The 25,826-nt window shown below is 34.3% G+C and overlaps 2 protein-coding genes across 6 annotated transcripts in view; one reads left to right on the plus strand and one right to left on the minus strand.

The window, feature by feature from the left end:
- Positions 1–1,368: 1,368 nt before the first annotated feature.
- LOC144978232 (uncharacterized) lies at positions 1,369–10,368 on the minus strand. 2 transcript variants are annotated; one of them, XM_078924040.1, is made up of 3 exons: positions 10,232–10,368; positions 6,155–6,355; positions 1,369–3,842 (listed from the first exon to the last, which is right to left on the minus strand). In XM_078924040.1, the coding sequence occupies exons 2-3, from the start codon at positions 6,345–6,347 to the stop codon at positions 3,634–3,636; spliced, it is 402 nt and encodes a 133-aa protein (XP_078780166.1). In that variant the 5' UTR covers positions 6,348–6,355; positions 10,232–10,368; the 3' UTR covers positions 1,369–3,633. The 2 variants fall into 2 exon arrangements, with proteins under 2 accessions (XP_078780166.1, XP_078780165.1); XM_078924039.1 differs by lacking the exon at positions 10,232–10,368 and adding an exon at positions 9,726–9,818.
- A 2,204-nt stretch (positions 10,369–12,572) lies between these two features.
- The window catches only part of LOC144978234 (kinesin-II 95 kDa subunit-like), a 37,679-nt gene continuing 24,425 nt past the window's right edge, over positions 12,573–25,826 (plus strand). The window contains exons 1-10 of one of the 4 annotated variants that reach the window (XM_078924042.1): positions 12,573–12,644; positions 19,016–19,100; positions 20,774–20,856; positions 21,315–21,425; positions 21,638–21,762; positions 22,642–22,766; positions 23,012–23,095; positions 24,300–24,379; positions 24,867–24,936; positions 25,429–25,521. In XM_078924042.1, coding sequence (XP_078780168.1) covers positions 19,098–19,100; positions 20,774–20,856; positions 21,315–21,425; positions 21,638–21,762; positions 22,642–22,766; positions 23,012–23,095; positions 24,300–24,379; positions 24,867–24,936; positions 25,429–25,521 — 774 coding nt within the window. In that variant the 5' untranslated portion in view covers positions 12,573–12,644; positions 19,016–19,097. Of the gene's footprint in view, positions 13,052–19,015; positions 19,101–20,773; positions 20,857–21,314; positions 21,426–21,637; positions 21,763–22,641; positions 22,767–23,011; positions 23,096–24,299; positions 24,380–24,866; positions 24,937–25,428; positions 25,522–25,826 lie in introns of all 4 variants that reach the window. The other 3 variants (XM_078924041.1, XM_078924043.1, XM_078924044.1) reach the window with 3 other exon arrangements.

A 25,826-nucleotide genomic window follows, 5' to 3' on the forward strand; every position in this document is an offset into this window, starting at 1 on the left:
GAACAATGGGTATTTTACTCAGACATATACCATCGACAGTAATGTCTGTGTAGTCGTAGCCATCGTTAAGTTATAGCCTGACACTGAAACCCAAAAAGACTGGCATTTTGACGTCATTATTTGTTTTTTGCGCCTAGTGAGTTGTTAGTAGTGCTCATGGAAACAAGTGGTTGAACTATTGAATACAACTCACGATTTGTTTTCATTTGTGGCCAAAGACAGGCATTTTGACGTCATTTTTTGGTCAGTGTCAGGTGCAGGCTATAAGTTAACGATGGCTACGGTGTAGTTAATTAACCAATCACTGCCATTGTTTACATTACGACGACTGTCCGAGAGACGTGGTTATCTAAGTGTTTATTCATGGGTTGACGATATAAAAAGCCAGTGTAACTAACAACCATCAGACTAATATTTGGGTATAAGTCTCTGTTCTGTCTGACTGACAGTCCTTGTTTGTTTGTTTTTAAGGCGCTTGCAACACATTAAGGTCATATCAGCGCCAGTAAAAAGGAAGAAAATGGGATAGTAAAAAGTTCTAGAATTACAATTAAAGCACAAAAGAAAAGGTAAGACAAAGGGGAATTGGTTCAAATAGGGAGGGAACAGATGTAGATTCCAAGAGCACACCGTCAAAGTACTTAGTTTGAGATCACCTAAAAGTCTCATCCAGACACTGACAGTCCTTCGTCGTTTAATATAATGAAGGATAGGAGTCGACAACAAAGCATCACCATAGCTTATTGACTTATTGAGTGTCTTATCTAAAGAGATGGTAAAGTTGACAAGCTCAAGATCACACGAGGTTTTGGTGTCTAAAAATAAAAGTTCTGGTTTACTCTGACATAATACCAAGCTGACACGATGGGTCAGAGTTATGTCTTTTTTTTCTCTTTATATAGAAGGGATGTACTCCAACAAATCAATCAGTAGCACCACTCCATTTGCAAAGAAAAATAAAGAATGAGATTTATATGTGCTTAAAACCACTCAAGAAAAGTCTATATATTTGTTTGGGGGGGGGGGGGGGGGGGGTAGGGGACGTGTAAGGATAGCCACAAAATCGGACAAGATACGCTTAAGAGCATTCAAGTTCAAGAAGAATAAAGATAAAAGTTTTAAAAAGTCATTGACCTTATCTTATAAACAGATCAATCCGTGTGACAAATCCAAGACTCAGTCTCATCCAAAAACAACCACACGATCCTCAAGAAAAGGATTTTTGAAAAATGATGCTTGTTAACAAATCTTTCAATTTTACCCCATAAGTATTTACAACTGACAGTGAGCTAATAAAATAATAAAATAAAATATGAATAAGACATACATTGCCAAACAACAAATAAAATTAACTCGCACGCTTTGGAATTTGATGATAAAATGCTTTATAAAAACCTTTCAGTAACATAACATTATATATACATGATCCCATCCAGCCAGAAGTGAATTTTGACATTTCAAATGTGTTGAGAACAATCATTAAATAGTGCAATCCTTTAGACTATTATTGCTCAATCTCCACAGAAATATCTGAGCTTAAGACAATAAAATAAGTACTGCTTGATTTTGTAAAATAATTACTTTATTTTCACCCCACACCCACCTAACGAAAAAAAATCAGATGAATGAAAATAAAAATAAGTTTTGTTGATTAAAACAAAAGCAACAAAATTAAAATTCAAGCAAATACTGCTTATGCACTAAATGAATTGGTTACAATTTGAATTAAAAAAAAACAAACGTCACTTCTAACTGGATTTTCCCTTGCAAGAATGCTATAAAGAAACAGAATGATGGAATGTTGGATTACACTGGAAATGGAATGTACAATATATGGGGTCATGTTTTTATGTACAAAAATGGATAAAATTTGGGTGGCTGAATTACTTTTATGAAAAACAAATAAAACATGAAAAGGAATGGACCAATTAAATATGTCTAGTAACAACCAAGTTTACATGCATACCAAGTTAATTCATTATCAAAGTTCATGTCAAATAGACTGAAATTAATTTGTTAACAACATAGAGAAAAGCGGGGCCAGCTGAAAGTGACCCTAGTAATTTAGAGTACCAGGCCATACTTTTAACTCAGCATTTTATTTTTTTTTAATCACTTCGGCGACAAAACATAGCCTTTTCAAAATGTCAAATGTAAACATATAAAAACCATATGGCAAGGATCTACATAATCACAATACCACCATGTCTACATTTCAAACAGAAGTCGCCAGTTACCATGGTTTTGTAACCCAAAAAATACAAAAGCATGAATCAAACAATCTGAAAATTTCTAACTTAACAAGTTTCAGGAACTAGAGTGGTGCATCAAAATTTTTTTAAAAGGGAAGTAATCTCTTTACAATTGGTAAAGATGACTGTCTCGTGTCAAATTAAAATTAAACATTCCAAGCTTTCAACTAAAAACAAAAATTTAAATTCCACTAACAGGAACACATTCAAATGCTTTCCCTCCCAGCCAAGAACTCTGGCCAGGGCAAAACCCAGTAGTCTCATTCCAAGACAAAGGCAGGAGACACTGGTAGTGACCTCCCTGGTAACCAATGTGGTCATGTTCTAAAATAATTCTTTTAAAGTTTCTTCTATGAAATCAGATGGTCATTCATAATCTGAATAGAAAAATCAAACTGTTTTGCTGTTATAATTCAAACGATTGAAGAAAACAAAACTGGAACTGGAATGGTTGATAGTTGTGAATAAACAAAAAATGAAATAGGTTACATAACCAGTCTTAGGATGAATAGAAGAAAGCAGATCATTGGTTCAACATCCAGGAAAATCAAATCATTTTTTAAAAAGAAGGCAACAATGGAATGAATTTTGGAATAATTACCTTTTTTTTGTTTCAACACTCCTGCATAATACACCCTTATCTCAATATTCGAGAATTTGGGTTGAAATTAATCTTTCGATTGCATGTACAAAACCAACCTTTATCTCTATGTACCGAGTCATTCAAAATCTTAAGGCCCATGGAGCTGGGGATTATCCCATTCTCTGTAGCATTAAATGCACAGTAGCAATTGCTTGTCACTTTATGGATAGGCATCTTCTGCAAATTTCTTTTCATTTCATCTAACAGACGAAGCTACCCAAATCACTGCTGGGTTAACAGGGAAGTCAGAAGAAATATTGGCTGATTTTGGGATCGATATGGGTCCTTTTGCTTTTGAGGCAAGTTTCTACTTTAGAGCGAGGTAATCGGAACACCCCCCCCCCCCCCCCCATTGCATAACAACTTCATAACTCCAGATTAAATCATTTAAGATCATGTATTGGCAGTTTTAATACCAATAAAAATATAACAACTTTACCTATTGTCATTTAATTTGACTATTTTCCTAACCTATCCATTAAAAATTAAAATAGTTTCACCACATATTTTCGATGATCTTGACTATAAAATATATACATTTTCTATAAAAATTAATTAATTCGCTCAAATCAATAGATTCTTTACTAACCATAAAATAATTTCTGTTGAACCATCAATTAAAAAATCAGTCTACATATAAGGCATTAAGAATGTAGAAAACATTTCCCGAAATCTCTTTTCATAAAGTGCTTTGACAGTTCTGTTTTGTTGGTTTTCACAATGTGATATTTTAAATAATTAGGGACTGTGGCCACCTGAAATACCAGAATTGCACTCTTCCACTCCTCCAATAATCCTCACGGTACAACTTTCCTCTAATGCAAATGCAATGGCAATGTACATAACAATAGAGACAACAATTGTGATGCACCCTGCAAGAAATGCGTACTGACTCCATTTGTGGGCATAGGTAAGGTCCCCATCCTTGTAGGCCCTCTTTGACAAAACTAAAAAAGTGGAAAAAAATAAATAAAAGATTGTCAAATATGTTACATTTGAAACAAGTGTGAAATGAAAATCTTCAATACACATACATCACAAGAAACGATGAAGGAAATATTTTTTATCATCAATATGATTTGAAACATGCCCTTCAAAAATATATGCAGCAACTGATGTGTAAATGTTGGCAACATCTGAAAGGTTTCAAATTCTTAAAATATGTATATTATATTTGCGCAAACAGGTAAACTAAACAAAAGTGTTACCCTTTTCCATCAGATCAACTAATTTTTCTTAGAGCTGCCATCCTATATTTTGTCTTGAAATAATTCCAGACACCAAGTTGTTAGAATATCCAGGTTTAACTGTTTTATTTTTGGTGACTATGGCTTAGTAGAGGGTTACAAGATGAGAGCAAGTAAATTGACTCTATTGCCGTTGCATTTCATATGTGACACAGTGTCTCAAAACGGAATTATGTTCGGATAAGTTGACCTGGAAAAGTGAATTTAGAATTGAAATGATAGGAAATATGAACTACGAGTTTTTTGTCACTGTCTATTTAATTTCAAGCGTCTAATTCATAACACTGCTTTGAGATGGTGGGTCACAATAAAGTTTCCATTCATAAACCTGAGATTTGATAAACCAATTGGTAGACAAACTCAATTTTCCCAACCTCATTCTTCAACTCAAGTGCAATCAGAGCCCAAAAAATCATGAATTGTGATCTAAAAAAAATTCTTTCTGGGGGGGGGGGGGGGGGGGGGGGGATTAAGGGGTTTCACAAGTGTATTTTATTTTATTATATTGGCACTGAAATCAGAATTGACATGTGCATCCTAACGAGATCTCGTAGAATTTTCTTAATGCAAAATAAATGGCAATGTACGATAACTAACGAAAAGAGTTGATATGGAAATGGACTTCATTTGGGCATAGAAAGGTCACCATCCTTGGTAGGCCCTTCTTGAAAAACAATACACAAAAAGTGGAAAAAAATAAATAAAAAATTTGAAAATATGTTAATGTTGATACAATGGTGATTGCAGTATGAATAAATGAAACAGGAGGATTTGTTACATCAATAGGTGCAGCTTCGAAACCTACCAACGCGCGTAAAGAAATAAATCAAATCTAAAAAAAATAAAAAAAACTAAACAAATATTGTTTCCCTTTTCATCATTCAATCTTGTTTTCTTAGTGCTGCCATCCTATTTTGCTTGAAATAATTCCCAGACATACTCAATGTTAATGTTTCAGTTAATGTTTTATATTTGGTGACACTTAGGCTTATAGATTTTACAAAATGAGAGCAAGTAAATTGACTTATTGCCGTTGATTATTGTGAATTAGTGTCTCAAAACGTGAGATGAGCAGGACTTAAGTTGTGGAAAAAATTTGAGAATTGAAAGTGAGGAAATATGAATAATTTTTTTGTCTGTTTATTTTTTAGGTCTAATTTACACGCTTTGAGATGGTGGGGTACATTAAGTTTCCATCATAACCTAGATTTGATAACCAATCGGTAGACATTCATTTTCTCAACCTCATTGTTCAACTCAAGTGCATTGAGCCCAAAAATTTTGATTTGTTATCTAAAAAAATTCTTTTGGTGGGGGGGGGGGGGATTAATCAAAGGCTTATTGTTTTGTTATTAATGAAGCCATCATTTTTGAAATGTTATCGAGTATTTTAGATCACTGTTTTCATGGAAAGACTAACCGTTTTCTAATGTGGTATATACACTCCAGCACGGGTCCCTCGAACTCATTCGAATGTCCAAAAAAATGTTCTTATTACTTATTATTCTTTATCATTCCATTCCTTCCTTGAACTAATTTCACCGAACAAACGTAAAAAAACCCCAATTAAATTGGTTTTTAATACGCCCAATGATTTCAATCATTGATGATTTACTGTGACATGTAGGTGTGTATCCTGTGTATCTCTCTACATGGCAGGTGTGTGAAAACAGTATGATATAGACACACACAATCACTCACACTCCACTGCCGTTTTGCATTACCGACACCTCTCTGGTTATTTTGATCACTTTGCCATTCGTAGCAAAGTCCATACTGCTGAGCCACACTGCTCCCTCCCACCGCCGTTATGGTAAGGCATGGTTTCCTTGAACTTTTTTGGATGTCCCAAACAGTTCGATGAAACCATGCTGGAGTGTATAGCTATAATTGTAAACTTCTGAGCTTTTACTAGGATAACAGAGCAGCAATGAAACTAGGACTTAATCCCCCTATGAAGCTAAGTTTCTTAAGAGTGGCTGGTATGAGGACATGATTCCAAACAAACTTACTTGAGAACATAATAGAAAGAGGGCCAAGAAGGGGATTTATGACAGTGACAAAAATAGCGAAGGGCAGATAGGTGTTGGGTTGTCTGCCAATATAGCGGCCATCCTTGATAGCAGGGTGTGAGTAGACTGGATCCCTCGTTACCAAGATCTGCTTAGAGTTGGTTGTATATATATCTGTGGCTGGGGTCGTCATGCTGTAATCTGGAATTTAAAAAAAAAAAAATTTAAAAATTTAAAAATGTTTTAAAATTTGCAATTAACAAAGTTTGTAGCTTTTTGGAAATTAATGGAACTTGGAATATTTTTTTTTCAGTGCCCCTTGTTCTGAAGTGAGAAGACCAAGCAGATGAAGAAGTAGAAAAAATAGTAAGTTGAAGTTGTAGTAGTAGTAGTAGTAGAACAGTAGTTGTTATAATAATAATAGTAGTAGTAGTAGTAGTAGTAGTAGTAGTAGTAGTAGTAGTAGTAGTAGTAGTAGTAGAAGTAGTAGTTGTTGTTTGAACCCAACATACAAAAAATAAATCGGGTAATAATCACATGGTCACCAAAATGATGTAAGTCTCATTGCTTTGCCATTAGACTCATTAGATCACTCATTCTGTTATAGCACTATTCCTCGAGACCCATACAGCTCCTAGAGGTGGTTGACATACCACTTTCTGTAGCATTATGGACAGTTACAGTTTGTTTTTAACCCTCGCCTGCTAAAGAAGGGTGTCAGCATGTTACAAAGTACTTTCACTATCTGTCGGATCCAGTTATACACAACCACTGTTAGTGGACAGTGACAGTTATATAAAACAACAAACTCTTCCCGCATTCAAAAACAGTAAGATTCAAATTCTCATCAAATAATCCCCCCCCCCCCCCCCACCCAAAAAAAAAAAAAAGAAAAAATGTAGGACTGTAGGCATTGATATCATCATCAGTGGCGGTTCTAGCCTATTTACAGTGGTGGGGCAAAGATGATTCGGCAATCAATAATAATGAATACAGTAGATAATTTTGTTCAAAGCGAAGAGCCCCCAAGCGACGAGTATGGAACTTGCATACAGTCAGTTCACTCAAATAGAAGTTAACTCACGCGAGATATCTTTCAGTCAGTATATTGAAATTTTCATGGCAACACCGATATGATCAGTTTCATTCAGAGCTCAAATTGCATCATTTTTACTGCTCTCTTGGTGGTTAGAATGATTGTGCCGGTGGTGGTAGTGGTTGGAATAGTGGTAGCGGTGGTGGTGGTGGTGGAGGAGGAAGAGGAAGACGAGGCGGTGAGGATGTAATTATGATAGTGGTTTTGGTGGTGCTGCTAGTTAGAATGATAGTTGTGGAGACGATGACGGAAATTGTATGATGTTGATATTGTTTTTATTGCTATTGTTGTACTTGTTGTTAATATTGTTGTTGTTGTTGTTGTTGTTGTTAATGATGATGATGATGATGATTATTATGATGACAACGACGATGTCGTCGCCAATGATGGTTACCATACGAAATTACAAAGTTTATTCAATCTTAGGCTTTCGCCAATAAATCATACAATCTGATGACCACATACATGAAAGTGGAAAAAAATGGTAAATGGAACCAAACAATAAACTTATACCATTAATAACCACAAAAAAATACAATAATAGTAATACCACCAATACGTACAATATAATAATAATAATAATAATAATAATAATAATAATAATAATAATAATAATAATAATAATAATAATAATAACAATAATAATAATAATAATAATAATAATAATAATAATAATAACAATAATAATAACAATAATAACTATAACAATAATAAATAATAATAATATAATAATAATAATAATGATAATAATAATAATAATAATAATAATAATAATAATAATAATAATAATAATAATAATAATAATAATGATAATGATAATAATAATAATAATAATAATAATAATAATAATAATAATAATAATACCATCATCATTACTACCACCACCACCGCTACCACTATACCACCATCACCATCATTATTACGTTTCCAATCATTTTCTCTCGTTTTAAAAAATTTGATATCTATCAAAACAGACGAAAATTCCGGTGATTTTTTTAAAGGGTAGTTAAAATATCTACGAATTTATTAGCCCTGAAAACTACGATTTTTATTTTCCTATTTAAAGTAGGCAGGTCTGCTATGACAAGTATCAGTTCCATAGTCAAAATAATACAAACAAAAACAAAGTTTATTTAATCTTAGGCTTTCGCTAATAATTCATACAATACAATTAAGACAAAATAATGTTACCAATCTCTCCTCATGCATTCGTTAGACTATCATCACAATAACGACCGTGTTATCTTTGCTCCTTACCCAACCAACCCCCAGCTTCCCGCCTCTTCATCGCGAACCATCTTATGTATGTATTAGCTTCAGGACGGGCAAGTACGGAATCTGCCCACCCTTCCTTTAAAGGTATTTATTTCCTCTATAACTTAGAATTCAACTCTCTCCTTACTCAGAAGAGTATTTCTCGTATACTAATTCAATTGTTGAGAAAACCAAAATGGTGGTTATATTTTATATATTTATTTAGTCGTGACTTTTGAATAAAAGTATTTTGTTTTATTAGAGGGAATACAATAGAAAATTACATTGTTTTGCAAAATTATTTAGTCTGGCAATAAAAATACAGCGGTAATTACTTTAAGAATTAAAAAAAAAAAGAACTAACAAATTAATTTGTTAAAAAAAAAAACAAAAACAAAAATTAAAAAATAAAAAATAAAACAACAACAACAACAAAACAAATAAAAAACAATTTAAATAAATGAGTTTTGAAAAGCACTAAAGAAAACAAGAAAAAAAAAAGAAATAATTTAAACGGATAAACAAATATATAAAAACAACACAAATTAATACTAAATTGATATAATATTAGTAAATTAATAAATCTAATTCAATACTGGAACCTTCCCAAAGTCATTACATCAATGGTACCAGCACAAGTAAGGCAATATAAGAAAAAGTTCGTTTGCCAAAATCTCTATATTTAGTGTTAAGGTGGGCTCATTTGAATTAGCCCGACCTAGTACTAGAGAGGCCAGACAGCAAAAATCGGAGTTAGTTCACCGTCAGGCGACGTGACGATGAGATGACGATGTGGGCGGAGTGAAGTGGGGGGGGGGGGGGGGAACAGGAGCGTTTCCTGGTTTATGCATTACGGGGTGCATGATGATTCGAAATCTATCAAAAATACACACACATTGATTTCAGTACGAAGTATCAAGTTTAAGTAGTAATTTTTGAAATTATATTATTTAAATTGGATTATTTCGGACCTGGTAATACAGCATATAACTTGAAAAAACAGGCTGGTATTTGCCCACCCTGCCCATTATTACCAGCCGTCCCTGATCATCATGCATTCTAAGATCAACCGTTACTATGTACATGTAGGTTTTCTAACAAGGTTATAACCGGTTATCAAACATCAGATTCAAAAATTAAGACTTAACCATCTGCTTTCAAATAAAATTGCGGAATAAAGTCAACTAAAGCAATTTGAAACTAGACAGGCTTATCACCCACCTAATGAACATTGACTTCGAATTAAAAACAAGTTGATTTCACATTGTTCAATTCTCTGAAATTTCATTGAGCTCAATTGTAAAAGTATTCATGTTGAATGAAATGAATTGTCAGTAAACCTTGATTATTGGTATGAATTCAACTCACAAGCATAATTTTGCATTCACTTTCATAGCCTGACTTTACTATTTCCTTATACTTATAATTATGACACACTCGTATTTAGAGTGGTAATCACATCCATGAGTATGAATCGGTAATAATAAAGCTGAACCTTGGCAATTTAAGGTATAATATTATTATTATTCATACTTTCTTTTTAATGTCAATTTAGAACTGATTGATTGTCACTTATTTTAAAAATACGGAAGTACAGAGACGAGTTGTTTTGTCAGTGAAGTGTAAGTTAAAACGGTGACTAGAAAAGAATATAATTCATTTGTTAAGAATGATTAATTGTGGCGAATGTAAAAATAAGTCCAAACATATCGTTCAATCAAACTCACGTCCAACAAGGTCAATAACAGAAAACTGATTATGTTCAGATCGATTCCAGCAACTTATTGTCAAATGTCCGTTCGTATTCAGGTGAAATTCCGTCTTTTCTGTCAACTGTCAACTTCCTTTTACCTGTTTTGCGCATGCGCACATACGCACACAGAAAACTGGTTTACCTGAGAAAGTTAATCAACCAAATCGAGAATCGGCAACTGGTTTGCCAGATTGTCAATGGAATAAACTAAAATTTTAAAATTTATGCCACTTAAAATTTGGAGAGTGAAGTCTTTTTTTTTTTTTTCACTTAGCATCTAAGTGTCAGTCCCCAAAGCTGGTTAGCATTTTTTATCTAAAACGATAGAGATATTGAGAGTCTTTAGATTTTTTCTCTCTTGAAAATTCCTTATTTTTAGCGAAAAATTTTCATCTTGGCAAATAGCGATGTACCACATTATGAGATTATTATTTAAAGCTGGGTTTGGCGATTACGACTTCTATTGCCAAATTCCAATCTTTATATTAGGCATGAAAAATGGTGTGTGGGAGTAGCATTAGTCAAAGGATTAGTCTATGAGTCATCATTGTTTTTGTGTTGTTTTTTTTTTTTTAATTGAAGCAATTAGCCAAATAAATGAGCAAATAAAAGGGACTTTCAAAGTACTTTATATACACACATTTAAATGGTCATTGATTCTATCTTTTTCAAGAGACAAAAACAGAACTCTACTAAAGTACTGAAGCAACATTCAAGTCACAAATCTATTATTAGGCAAACTACTTGCTCTGAGCAATATATTTTATCAAATTTATATATTAGGAAATATTGTTTAAGTCATTAATTAATAATATTATTGAACAAATTTACATAATATGTGAAGTAATGATGAGTATAAATAACTAAAAACGCCATGCTCTGAGCGCTTCGAGATTTGTTTTACTTGATGATGGAGCAATTTCCATAATTTAACTCCTACACCTAGACAGTAGGCTATAGCGTAGCTTGTTGGGCTAGCACTATTTGATTTATGAACAATGTTAATGCTGTTTTACGACACGGGAACCTCCAAATATAACGTCAATCTCCAATAGGAAAACGTTTGCAAAAAGTAAAACCTTCCTCTTTTTCATCTACTTCTCCTCTTTATCTTCCTCCTCCGCCATCTCCTCCTCCTCCTCCCCCCTCCTCCTCCTCCTCCTCCTCCTCCTCTTCCTCCTCCTCTTCCTCCTCCTTCTTCTTCTTCTTCTTCTTCTTCTTCTTCTTCTTCTTCTTCTTCTTCTTCTTCTTCTTCTTCTTCTTCTTCTTCTTCTTCTTCTTCTTCTTCTTCTTCTTCTTCTTCTTCTTCTTCTTCTTCTTCTTCTTCTTCTTCTTCTTCTTCTTCTTCTTCTTCTTCTTCTTCTTCTTCTTCTTCTTCCGCACAAGAAGAAGGGTAAGGAGGAGGAGGAGGAGGAGGAGGAGGAGGAGGGGGAGGAGGAGGAGGATGAGATGAAGGAAGGGGAAGAAGAAGAAAGACAGAAATTAAATATAGAGGTAGAGATTATATATATATATATATATATATATATATATATATATATATATATATATATATATTGTGGTTGTAGTATGTACTTGTCCAAACACCTTACACCATCACAGAGCTCTTATGATCAAATTTATTCAATTCAATAATAGTTACACATCGTAGTCAGCTCTCTTCTCTTCCTCTTCTTTCTTGCATCCCGCTTTACTCTTCAGTGCTAATGAATCTCTCTCTTAAAAAAAATTGGTGCTTCAATATTTTCTGGTAACAAAGTTATTCCATTTCTAGTTATGTTGTTGTGCGACATATTATGCTTATCAATACTCCTCATTTTTATGTTACTCCTACGATTACTTTTCAAGCATCTTTGACGAAATTCATTATTTGTCTACTTTTACTGCCTTGTTTCACTTCGACGTAGAAGTAAGAAAGTTGTAGGTGCACAATTTGCAGGACGGGTGAATGCTTAAATCATTTCAATGAACTTGAACTTCTTGATTTAAAAAGATTACATAGTTTATAATATAATGTAATAGAGCCAGTTATAATGGTGATTAGAAGATATTATTTATGATATTTTCATCATAACGTTGGCATAAGGATCCTTTCAAAACTGTGACGTGGCTGTGGCTGTGTTGTGCCGCCGATGATGTTGACAACTGGGTTTTGAATGGAGTTTACCTATAAGTGAACGTAGGTTTTGGGTTGAAGTAATTTGAATTAATTTTTTGAGTAAACTTGATCTAGAAATAATATGCGAAAATCAGCGAAACGATGGTCAGTTAGATAGTTTCGGTTGAAGGTAAAAGAGGTTGAAAACCGGAAGATTATTCTGCGCATGTCATGTAAATAGTTTTGCAAACAAAATACGGATAGTTTGAGGCATTGACAACACAAGTAGGTAACCTACGAAGACGGAAAGCAAATGCATTTTGTGTGAATTTTATTATGTAATTATGAACTGGATTGAAGATTGTATATTAATAGCCTTCCCTCTTGTTGAATGCAATCGTTCAGTTATGATAATGCATTGTGCTTGATTATTAAAAACTGATCATGATCAGTCTCTGTATCATCACATTATCATCATCAGCTGGATCAGGATCGTAGTCAAACCAAATCACACGTCCAGAGTCAGCGAGTTTTCATCATACACCGAGGGTTGATCTACTTGGATTACTTGATGGTTTTCTTTATTAATAAGCAAACATAAAGATCTGTGTAGGGATTCCAGTCAGAAGTGAAAAAGACGACCCCTCGCCCTCAGACCAGACTCAGTCAGTCTCGAGTCTCAGTCAATTGTCAAAAGTTCGGCCAGTTTCAATTTCGAGATATGTTACCTTTACCTTAACTATTTGTACATATTTCAAAGACTTATATGTTTCAGATTTCTTTGTAGCTATTTGATTCTTTAAATATTTTGTCCATTATTTTTTTAAAATTTAAAGCGTGAATTCGGCTCTCATCGTACCTTTTTACACACCCCTTTGATGACGTCACATGATCTATATCGAGAAATTATGGCCTTCCGAAACTTTATGATAACTGCTGATTGTCATCCATCCTTTCAGGAAGAAAAATTTTCATATGTTCAGTTATCTATTAAATGGCAATCTCAAAAATCCGGGTTTTATTTATTTTTTCATTGTTGACAAACTTTGTTTTATTTTCCTGTTGAAATTGAAAAGGTTGTTTTTTACGTATTTGAACAAGGTGGACAGAAGTTACAATTGAAATAAGACCTGAACATGATAGTCAAAGTTTCTGTCGATTTTCTGGATAAATGATATTGCCACCACATTTAGATCTTATAAAATAAAAACGCTTTTACATCCATAACAGATTATAATGACAAAATATATTGAGTTGAAGTACCCACCCCTATATTTAAGTACAAGTGGCAATAAACAATATAATTAGATATATATAAATATAATGTATATTCACTGAAAGTGAGTGTAATATAGTTATAAAATGAGTATACAATACAGGATGATTGGATTTAGTGCAGCTCTTTATTTTCAAGCTAGCTGGATACGAAACGAAAAATAATAAACGGAAAAAACAAGGGAGCTAAAAAGTTCTTATTATTATGTGAAGTGGTTCTTATCAAAAGGGTTGGTATGAACGTATTATTTACACTACTGTTACATCCCCCTTCTCAAATAGAACGTAAGCATATTTTTAAATCAAGATTGAGATAGATATATAAACACGTTTTTAATCAAGACTGAGATAGATATATAAACACGTTATGCTCGTAGGGCCTGTCTAGAGCATAGAACTTAGAACATCAAATGTAATTTGGGGACCCTAGGTTAAGAACCTCAGATCAGCCAATCAGTGGGCAGGATGCCAAAAAGTAACAAAACATAACGTAAAGATTTAAAGTTCCAAATGACCTCAGTAAGCTTTCCTAATGTTTTTAGATTAACATAAGGTAGGATGAGATCATATAAGTTGGGAAATAGGCTCTTCAATGTGGGCATCACCTGAAAGAAAAAAGACTAGAGGTCTCGTGACCTCGACCCAGTGGAGGGCATTATTGTGTCCCTTTATCCACTGGTCCCTAACCTAGTGTTTGTCTTTGTGTTCACCTCAATATCCATTAATATTCAGTGTAGGCGTAGAAATTTGGTGCATTGTGGGTATTGTGTATGGCATTCTACAGCACTACCTATACTAGTGATATTGCCTATGAAATGACTGTAGACTATTCTGACAGTCACTCTTCCTCAAGGGTATTATTGCATGACTACCTGTGTAGAGGGTAATGAAGAGTGAGAATAAAGTGAGGTGACAGGTGACGATAGTAGAACTTATGGTTAATAGTTTTCGACGAGCCTTTTAGGGCGGATAATTTCCCGACCAGACCTTGTGTGGTGGGTAGGTACAGGAATGTGAGTCTCCAGGGCATTGTCTGGACCATTGTTTGTCTCCTGCTGTGCAAGTTGTGTTGTGTACTCTTCGTTGTTGTTGAGCGATGGAGAACCTGGAGTCTTTCTTTCCTTAAGATGTATACGATTTCTGCGGACAGTACCGTTGGGTGTCTCCACTGTGTAGCTTCTTGGTTCCGCGGCATGATCTATCACTGTTGCTGCTGACCATGTATGGTAAATTGGGTCTTGTAGGAGGACCGGCTGACCTCTATGCAGCTGTGGAAGAGTGTTAGATACCTTGTCGTATTGTTCCTTTTGTTTCAGCTGTCTATGTTTCAGGTTGTCCCGAGCTTGTTCTATTCTGGGGGTGATCTTCATTGTTCGTGGTATTGGAGTTCGGATTGATCTGTTGAACAGAAGTTCAGCGGGGGAAGGTAATGTCTGGTCAATCGGTGTAGTTCTTAGGTTGAGTAGAGCAATCTGCGGATTTTGTTTGGTCTCTTTTGATTTCTTTAAGCAGTTCTTAACCGTCTGCACCATCCTTTCAATGAAGCCGTTTGATTGTGGGAAATAAGGACTGGAAGTTATATGTTCGATTTCCCATTCCTTCATGAATGCTTCAAATTCCGTGCTTGTGAACTGTTTTGCGTTATCGGTCACAAGCGTGAGAGGAATACCGTGAATAGCAAACACTGATTGAAAGTATTTAATTATCTCTTGACTTGTCATGGTTGTCAGTGTTTTTACGAATGGCATCTTGCTGAAGTAGTCTCCCATTAGGATATAATTTTTTCCATCCAGATGGAATATGTCTGCCGCTAACTTCTCAAATGGGATATCTGGTAGTTTGGGCTGTAATAGCGGTTGACGTACCTGGCTTTTTCCATATTTGTTGCAAATCTGACACGAATGTACCTTCATGGTGATGTCTTTTGTCATACCGATCCAAAATACATTGTTTTTTGCACGTAGAATGCATTTGTCTCGACCTTGATGACCAGCATGAATTTTGTCCAGTATCATTTCTCGTAATTTCTTTGGTATCAAAATAGCTGTGCCTTTAATGATGAGGTCATTGTCAAAAGAGAGTAACTCTTTCATGGACCAGTAAGGTCTAAGTGCTTTCTTCACTTGACTGATGTCTTCAGGCCAACCTTCTCTTATTTGCTTTGCGAGTGAGGCAATTTCTGCGTCGTTTGCTGTTTCCTCTAAAAGCTCAGTCCTCCTCTCTGGGCTTATTATTACATGATGGATTGTGGCGTCCAACTCAATTTCCTCACCACTTGTAGGTTTGTTTCTGGATAAAAAATCTGCAAAAACCATTTCTTTGCCAGGTTTGTATGTAATGGTGCACTGGTATGGTTGTATACGTAGGAGCATGCGCTGTAGTCGTGGAGGTGCCTTTGCAATGTTTTTCAACTGGATTGTCTCTAATGGCTTGTGGTCAGACTGTACAGTTATCTCTTTGCCGTAAATGTACGTATGAAATCTTTCACATGCAAAGACGACGGCCAGCATTTCACGTTCGATATTTGCGTATCGTGCTTCTGTGTCTGTCAGGCTCTTGGATGCAAAGGCAATGGGCTTTCCATCCTGTAGAAGCGCTGCTCCAAGACCGTTCAATGAGCTGTCCACTTCTATCGTGGTGGATTTGTGAGGGTCAAAATAAGATAGCCTCAAATGCTGGTGGATGTCATTCTTCATCATTTGGTATATTTTTTCATGCGAACTATTCCAGTTCCAGACATTATCCTTTTTCAAAAGCTCTCTCAGTGCGGTAGTTCTTTCGCTTAACCTTGGAATGAACGGACTTAGGTATTGGATCATCCCAAGAAACGACTGCAGTTCAGTTTTGTTGCTTGGACTGGCCTTTGATTTGATGTTGTCACACTTGCTGGGACTAGGCTGGACACCTTCTTGGGACCATTCTAGACCAAAAAATGTAATTTTATCTTGTCTGATGAAGCACTTCTTACTGTTGACAACAAGGCCATGTTTTTTTGCTACTTCCATTAAATGGAGCAAATTTTTGTCATGCTCTGCTTGGTTCTTGCCATATACACATACGTCATCTGTGATACCTTCTACTCCTGGGCATTGTTCTAGAATTTCATCCATTTTTCTCTGAAAGACATCTTGGGAGACGCTGAGCCCAAAAGGGAGTCTTAAAAACTTGTATCGCCCAAAGGGTGAATTGAACGTTGTCAGCAGACTTGATTCTTCATCTAGTTTGATTGCCCAGTATCCATGCTGCGCATCTAATTTGGAAAAGACTTTTGCATTGGAGAATTTATGCGAGATTTCTTCAAGGGTTGGTGTCCTATGGTGTTCTCTTTTAATGGCTTTGTTAAGATCTTTGGGGTCCAAGCACACCCGGAGTTTTCCATTAGATTTTCTACTGAATGCCAATGAATTTACCCAATCTGTTGGCTGACTCACTGGCTCAATGACACCTATTTCTTCCATCCTGTTTAGGTCCTGTAGTAGCTCGTCCCGTATGTGTATGGGGCATTTCCTTGGTGGATGTATTACAGGTGTGGCGTCTTCCCGGAGAGTAATATGGAATTCCCCTTCAAAGTTGCCAATGGAGTCGAAGCATTCGGGAAAGTCGTGCTTTAGCTCATCGAGTGGTGTTTTTGTTTTGGCTTGTATAGCGCAGTTTATTTTCACCAGGTTGAGTAGACGACATGCTTCAAGTCCTAAAATATTTGGGCTGTTTGAGTCTACTGCATAAAATGTGAGGCTGTGACCTTTGCATTTGACTTGTAAGCATCCTCTCTGATCAATTGTACCACCTCCGTAGCCAGATAAGACTGTCTTGTTTCCTGTGAGCACTTTGTCTATGTCTTCATCAGGATATATTTGGTTCAATGCTCTCATTGTGATAATGTTTGCATTCGCACCAGTGTCGACCTTGACTCTCAGGTTCATAATTTGTGATCTGTGAGGTACTTCCAATGGAATTCTCGTATATATTTCATCTCTCTTATTTTTGTCAATCCCGACAGTATCAATGTTGAATTCATCGTCGTTAATAGTTTCTGCCATTAGGTCATGAACTTTTGGCTTGAGTGTAAATCTATGATTTTTATCCCATTGTTTATGGTCTCGATTGTTTTGTTTCGAGTTAGGGGGGATGGATCTGCAAACGTTTGCCCAATGGTTAGGCTTGTCACATATCTTGCACATTGTGCCGAAAGCAGGACATTTTCTTCGTTCGTGTCGAAGACCGCATTGACTGCACTGTTGTAGTTGTCTATGATCTCTTGCTTTTATGACATCTAGTTCGGCCTGTGTTCTTGACTCCGCTCCCGAGGCTGCTGTGCTATATTCTGCCATGTGCCGGATTGATGCCTCGTGGCTTTTAAGTAAGTTTATGGCTGTTTCGAGATTAAGCGCATCACCCTGTTCTAGTAGTCGCTTTCGTTCGTTTTGGTATTTACAGCCTTTAATCAGCTGCTCCAGCATCCTGTCATTGCGTATGTTCTCATCTCTAAACGAACATTTTGCTGTCTTGTTCCGTAGACGCAATACAAACGCTTCTAGGTTTTCGTCTGTCATCTGGGACAGTGACTGTAGCTCTATCCTTTCCACCCATTTGTTGGGTTTTTCTACTAAGAAGTTTTCAAAAACTTTCCATACCTTTATTGGGTCTTGTTTATCCACTGCTGATAGTTTGGAGGACTGGACGATGTCTCTACCTTTGGTGCCCGTAGATAGCAGGATGTAATGATACTTATTTGCATTATCGACATTGTTTATAATAAAAAACGATTCCATGAATTCCTTCCATTCGTCGTATGCTTCTTGTTTGTTGTCTTTGCACCAATCAAGATAAGGCATTGGTACCTGACTAAAAGCCATATTAATCTCAAAAACAATGTTACCTGCTCAAAATAATGGACACAAGGGGTAGATAAATAGTAGGTTTACCGCTGCCACCATGTAATATAGTTATAAAATGAGTATACAATACAGGATGATTGGATTTAGTGCAGCTCTTTATTTTCAAGCTAGCTGGATACGAAACGAAAAATAATAAACGGAAAAAACAAGGGAGCTAAAAAGTTCTTATTATTATGTGAAGTGGTTCTTATCAAAAGGGTTGGTATGAACGTATTATTTACACTACTGTTACAGTGAGTGTCTTTATAAACTGAATTATTATTATTATTATTATTATTATTATTATTATTATTATTATTATTATTATTATTATTATTATTATTATTATACATGGAACCCAGAGATTTTCAGAACCTAATTAAATTAAGGAAAAAATGAAAATTCAATCCATTTAGAAAAAGACTGAAATATAATGTCAGCACTGGAATTATGTTACAAACATTGCAGTCAATCTTGTTTTACCACCTCTGTTTTCTTCCCTCATCAGATGTAAAATGGCTAAGTGATGATTTTGTGAAAGTTGCACAAGTGGACCAATTGGATTCTTATGTAATTTTCTTTTCTTAAAGATGGTGAGCCTATTGTTTATAACAAAACACTCTGTGTATAGCGTGATTTTTTAAAATTAAATACACAATTGATTAATAATTTGATACTAATTATTCTTGGGCAAATGGAAGCAGCCAATTTGATTTAAAATAAAAGAAAAGGAGGAGTGGATAAATACTACTTTTGTGGTTTCTTTTGCAGGAATATCAAAAGAAAGCTGTATCAATTCTGCTGTTTTACCAATGAATGAAAATAATTGTTTAATAAACTAAAAATCCCAATAGTTATTATTATTATTATTATTATTATTATTATTATTTATTATTATTATTATTATTATTATTATTATAGACCTGTAAATTCTCAGTTAATTAACTGAAATCAGTCAATTTGTCAAATTCAAATATTTAAAAAAGGAAAGAAAGAAAGAAAGAAAGAAAAAAAGAAAGAATTCACAAATCGTAGTCGAATGACCGTAAAATAATTAGGAGTGTTCCACAGCTCTACGCATAGCTCATGGGGACCGTTTATATTAACGATGTATATATTGCCGAGACAAAGCGACGCTTTTCATAAAAGGCGTGTCTGAACACTTCCCTGGGTATTTTCACACATCCTTCGTTAAATTATTTTTTCACTTTCCAATCCGTCGTGATCCCAACTGTAGCCAATTTTAACTGAGCCACCGAGCGATAAATTTCACTGTTTCATCTAAGCCAAAATTGACCACATTTACCCTTCGAGTCTCAAAACTATGATAAAGTAAATTGCGAAAGCCGCAAGTCCGTTATATAGACATCTTCAAATCGAAAGTTAGGATAGATTGCTACAAGCACATTTCGATTGCCTCACGTTGTAAACAAACTGGTTGACCGTTTCTTCACTGATTGAGTACCTGATCATAAGGAACAATGGTAAGTAGCCTAATTAATTCCCGTGCAAATCAGGACGTTTTCTGGCATTGTTTTGCTCAAGCCCAAGCGAGCTTGCTGTTTTGTGGCGATTTGCCTTCATTTCGATTCTTTGAATTTTTCCGCTACGCCTGCCGAAGTTTCTTCTTGATAATTCACTTCTACTTAATAATTCAGTGTATTGGCCTGAAGTCATATTTATTTAAGTTTTTTTTTTCTCTGTCATTTACTGATTGAAAATCAAGTTTGCTCATTGCTACATTATTCTAATGTTCTCACAATGGCTGAGCTGTTTGTGGATCGCAATTCAGACTTGTCGAGCATCGATAAAGATGTGAGTCCCGTGAGGAATAAATTCAATTGGTCATGGCTAGAAGTTAAAGATGATAATGGTGATTATTTTTCTATGTCAAAAAAATTCCAGAGGCAGGAATATGACTTTGATGAAGTCATCTTTACCTATATGAATGACATGCTTATTTAGTATTCCTTCTACATCAAATTATGACAGTCATACTTCCAGAATTCCAGTAAGAAATAACACCCACTATTTTGATATATTGTATTTATCACTCTCCTCTCCAATGATGCCCTTATTTTTTAAAAAAATAATTGAATCTTCAGTTTGTCGAAGAGTTTCAGTCAATTTTTATAGAGCTCATTTACAGGTCTATTATTATTATTGTTTTTAAAATGGTTTCATAATTTTGTTATCGATAGTCATGATTTGTTAATATTGTGTTTTAATCTCTTAGTAAATTATTTTTTAAAATTGTGTTCTCTAGTCCAAAAATAAAGCTGAGTGTGTGAAAGTGGTGGTCCGATGTCGTCCTTTAAATGCAAAGGAGAAAAAAGATGGCCATCACAGGTGAGTTCAACATACTTTACAAATATATCTCACCTGTTGGAGAAAATAGAATAGTGTCAATTTGAGTTTAGCTTTTAAAATCAAATTTTTATATTAAAAGATAATGGCTTTGACTCTGCCTTTCTATTTATATTATTATTAGTATTATTATAATTATTGTTATTGTTATTATTATTATTATTATTATTATTATTATTATTATTATTATTATTATTATTATTATTATTATTATTATTATTATTATTATTATTATTATTATTTTCATTATTACTTTTTTAAAACTTTTTTATCATAGGTTTAATTTGATCTAAGGAAGTCAGAAGGATAGTTGTTTTGGTACAAAGGACACAATGTGAACATTTGAAATTGTTAGGTAGATAAACGGAAGAAAAAATTGAACTTTGCAAGGTGAAGCATAGAGAATTAAAAATTGATGTCTGATGTCTTTCCTTTGATAGGGTGGTGGAGATGAATGTGAAACGTGGTGTCATAGAAGTCAACAATCCAAAGATGGGACAGTCATCAGAGCCACCCAAGAAATTCACATTCGATGCTGTGTACAACTGGGAGTAAGAATTTTCACATCTTCCCATATTGTATGACTTAAGAGCTCATAAAATTGCCATTTCTTAGTGACTCGTATTTTTAAAAAAAAAATGTAATCATGAATCATGTTCTCAAATATTTAATTTGTATTTCTTTTAATTTTTAAAATGTTTTTTCTATAGAATATCAGTGATGGTGAGGAAAGTTTCATTAATCTTTGTGTTTGTTCTTAAAGCTCCAAACAGAGGGATCTCTATGACGAGACATTTCATGACCTTGTGGAATCCGTCTTGCAAGGTTTCAACGGGACCATATTTGCATATGGTCAGACTGGGACAGGGAAGACACATACTATGCAAGGTTGGTTGTTTTGTTTTTTTTGTGGCAGGATGTTTTTCAGTTCGAACACAAAGTGCTTTGAGTGACTCTGTAGTATTGATAAGGTGATGTTTTTGTTTCTTCTTGTTTGTTTTGTTTTGTTTACAAGCATTAAGCCAGACTAAATCTATTCTGTAATATATGAGGTTAATTGGGCCATTTTTCTTGACAAAGATTAATGTACCCACAAACTTCATTTAAAAAAAAAAATCTTATAGTGAGTGAAAACTTTAATAAATATTGTTAGATTTTGAAAAGAAAATGTTTTGGGTGCACTACTCTTTTTCAATAAAGTGGCCCAAGCAACTTCATTTTACGGTATGTATGTCGGCAGGATGGACAGTATCAATAGTTTGCTACCCTTTGAATTGAACGTAAGTTCAAGCAGATCTAAAATTGTACCCAGCTCCCCAATTTTTTCAAATTTCTGAAGATTTTTGTATTCTAAAATGCATTTGTTAATAAAGTGTCTTATAATCTCAAATGTCTTCTTCAAAGAGCACTCTTAGGTCCAGTCATTATACACAGTTTATTTTACCATTTGATGTTCATTTATAAATTTTCCATGCCCTGATACAATCCATTTAGCATTATTTGTGTGGTAATTATCTGATCCTAGATCCATTGGTACAAAGACTATTATTGCTATCTTCATCATCATCATCGTCATCATCATCATCATCATCATCATTTATATTATTGTTATTATTATTATTATTATTATTATTATTATTATTATTATTATTATTATTATTATTGTATCATGTTATTATTTGCACTTTTCTGTTTCTAGCATTGCTACTGTTGCACGTCTTTTACCATGCCATAATTTGGATTAATTTTTTATCTACACTCTTCAAGGTTTCAAGACGTCCAGGGAAGACTGGGGAGTGATACCAAATTCTTTTGAACAGATATTTACCCACATTTCACGATCTGAAAATCAACAATACCTGGTGCGAGCCTCCTACCTGGAAATTTATCAGGTAGGTGATGACACTATATTTTTATGTAATTAATATTAAGCGACATGTTCTATGTTGTGATCAAAATTTTTTTTTTTTTCAAAATTTCCTGAAGCTTGTATTTTGGAGAGAATGAGAAGACTAACAATACATATGATGATTTTTTGTTTTTGTTTTTTAGAATATTATTGCTTTTATATTTGAACCCTTGTTTTTGTATTATGCATATATCTGTTGCTCATGAATTATATTTCATATCTCTCCAGGAGGAAATTCGTGACTTACTTTCCAAAGACCAGAGTAAGAGACTTGAAATGAAGGAAAGACCAGATACTGGGGTTTATGTTAAGGTATATATACAATTTAACGTTTCATTCTCTACCAATCGATTTCCATACTCAATCAGAAGACAGACTTGTTTTTAAAAAGAAAAAGTTAACTCCTATAATTAAAAAAAAAATAGGGTTGAAAACTTGTACCCTCGTCTACAGTAGAATTGACACCTCAACTTCAGAGAAGACATAAATAATAAATGTTTTAAATAAAGAGAGTGTATGTTTTGTGGCTCTAAATGCATACGTTTTAAAAGCATATAAACACCTACAGTGTGAGATGCTAGTAAGAACTCATATAAAAATGGATAATTTAATTTTTTTCATGGAGGATAAATAAATATAGTATAGTATCATTTTCTCTGAGTATCAAATACCACTTTGAGATATCATAAATGTCTCATGTTTCTTAACCTTCCCCTAAGTTTTTCATTATAAGATATGTTCAGACTTTAAGCATCAAGCAATCTTATATGAAATTAACTTAATTAAACGATTAAGGAAATTTAAATGAGTAATATACATCTCTTCCTCTTAAGATAAATGGGTTTAACAGAGTAAATATCACAGTATAAATAATCAAAATGCACAAATTTACACCTTCCAATAACTCATACACATACACTTTCTTAGCTATGTGCCATCACTTTCCATGATCAAGAAATATATCAAGAAAGGGAAATGTATTATATTATTCAGTATTTACAGAAGTAGGCAATAATAGTTCCCTATAGGAGGTGATGAAAGGTTTAAAAATATCTCTGACTCATACATTTGAGATATTTGAAATGTTTACTACTTTAACTGCCTTGCATGATTTTCTTCCGACTTCTTTGACTTAACTCAGGGCCTTTTGCTTCCCCAGCTGCCTCTTTAATCTTCATTGTCAATTCCTTCCACATTTTTTTTGCTCAGGCCAGAAGGTCTACCTTCAAGTTGAGTTCTTGATAATTTTGGAGGATTTTGGGCCTCTCTATTTAGGACAGTGTAAACTGATGCTGGTGGTTTTCCCCCTATATTTCTTATGCCCAAACGGAGTGAAAAATGTATTTATTGATTTATTTGCGGGTACACCTCTTTTGAGTGTGTGTCCAAAAGTCGCCATTTTGCCTCTTTATCTAGATGAAAATAAAGGTCTTTCATTGCACTGTTCGTATAGTCGTTTTCTTTGCTTCATACATATTAATGTTACTCTTTAATATCCTTTACTGTTTTTCTACAGGATCTGTCTAGTTTTGTTACAAAGAGCATAAAGGAGATAGAGCATGTCATGAATGTTGGAAACAACAACAGATCAGTCGGGTAAATGAAATACAATTTATGCATTTTATTTTAGAAACCAATGTTAAAGCTGTTGTCATGCTGTCATTTTTAGAATGAATAGTTTGAATTATGATTTGATCCCATTAATGAATGAATAAGAGGAAATCTTAAAATGAGTATTACTTATAGTTTGGAAGAAGATTTCACAGCTATACTCATCCTACATGTTAAATGTTGCTGTTAGATAAGGAACCATTGTAAAACTTTGAGCATATTAACTGTATATTTCGCTATATAAAAGCTCAAGCGGTTTTTTTTTTTAGTATTGTATTGTATTGTTCATTTTAGATTGAAATTGTATAGATTCATAAGACAGGTAAATTGGCGCAAACAACACACATATATGCATAGACCTATGTGATTTTGATAATAAATATTGACTTGCTGGGTTATCTTATGTTGTATTAAATTGATGTAAAGGTTTTGGCAAGAATCCATTCATGAATACATTTTGACTAAATTTCAGAGCAACCAACATGAATGAGCACAGTTCTAGATCTCATGCCATTTTCATTGTCACCATTGAATGCAGTGAGGTGAGTCAAATTGTTCTTTCATTACTATTATTAGTAATATTCTTTCTATAAAGTGATTTGTCATTCTGTCAGGACATAGACATTCCATTGTTTAAGTATATATTGTCAAAAGTAGTCCTTCAGAGCCACCAGCATATGGCAGCGGAGTTTATCCCGGTTTCTATTGTGTGAAAGGGACAATAGCAATTGCTTGCTACCCTTTAGTTAGGACAATAATCTATTGCAAAGTACTTCCGCCAAATCTAACACACCCAGCTACCCAATCACTTCTGGGTGGACAGGGGGGGGGGGGGGGCAGAGAATAATCTCGACTACACCCAAGTTTGATCTCGGTCCCTTTGCTTGTGAAGTGAGTGCTCTACCAACTGAGCTATCGGGACCTCCATATATTGTCAAGTTACTTTGTATTTGTATTTCTCTATTTCTGATATATAAATCTATTCAAGATAACATTTCTACAGTTGTAACTTCTGTTCTCGTTTTCAAATCCAGGAAGGAGCAGATGGTGAAAATCACATCCGTGTTGGGAAACTCAACATGGTAGATTTAGCAGGGAGTGAGCGTCAATCAAAGACTGGTGCAACGGTATGTATTATATCAGAGTTGAAGTCAAATATATCTGATCACTTTGATTTATATATTTTATTTCCATTGTTGTAAACGACTGTGAGATTTTCTAAAAATATATTTTTAGGAAAGTTTTGGAAAAGAAATATGAGGGTTATGTCATTATATTATATAAGGTGTTCCTTTTCATCTTCTTGACTCTACCAGATGGAGTACAACATTCGTTACAAAATAAGACTAATAGTCAAGGTCTGTAATGCACTTTAAAGGGTTTCAATTTTGCTTTTCTAGCATCTATATTAAATTAGCGAAAAACAAAATGG

This window comes from Berghia stephanieae, chromosome 8 (assembly GCF_034508935.2).
Source record: "Berghia stephanieae isolate SIO BIC M18660-M18661 chromosome 8, UCSD_Bste_1.3, whole genome shotgun sequence".
In the NCBI taxonomy this organism is placed as follows: domain Eukaryota; kingdom Metazoa; phylum Mollusca; class Gastropoda; order Nudibranchia; family Aeolidiidae; genus Berghia; species Berghia stephanieae.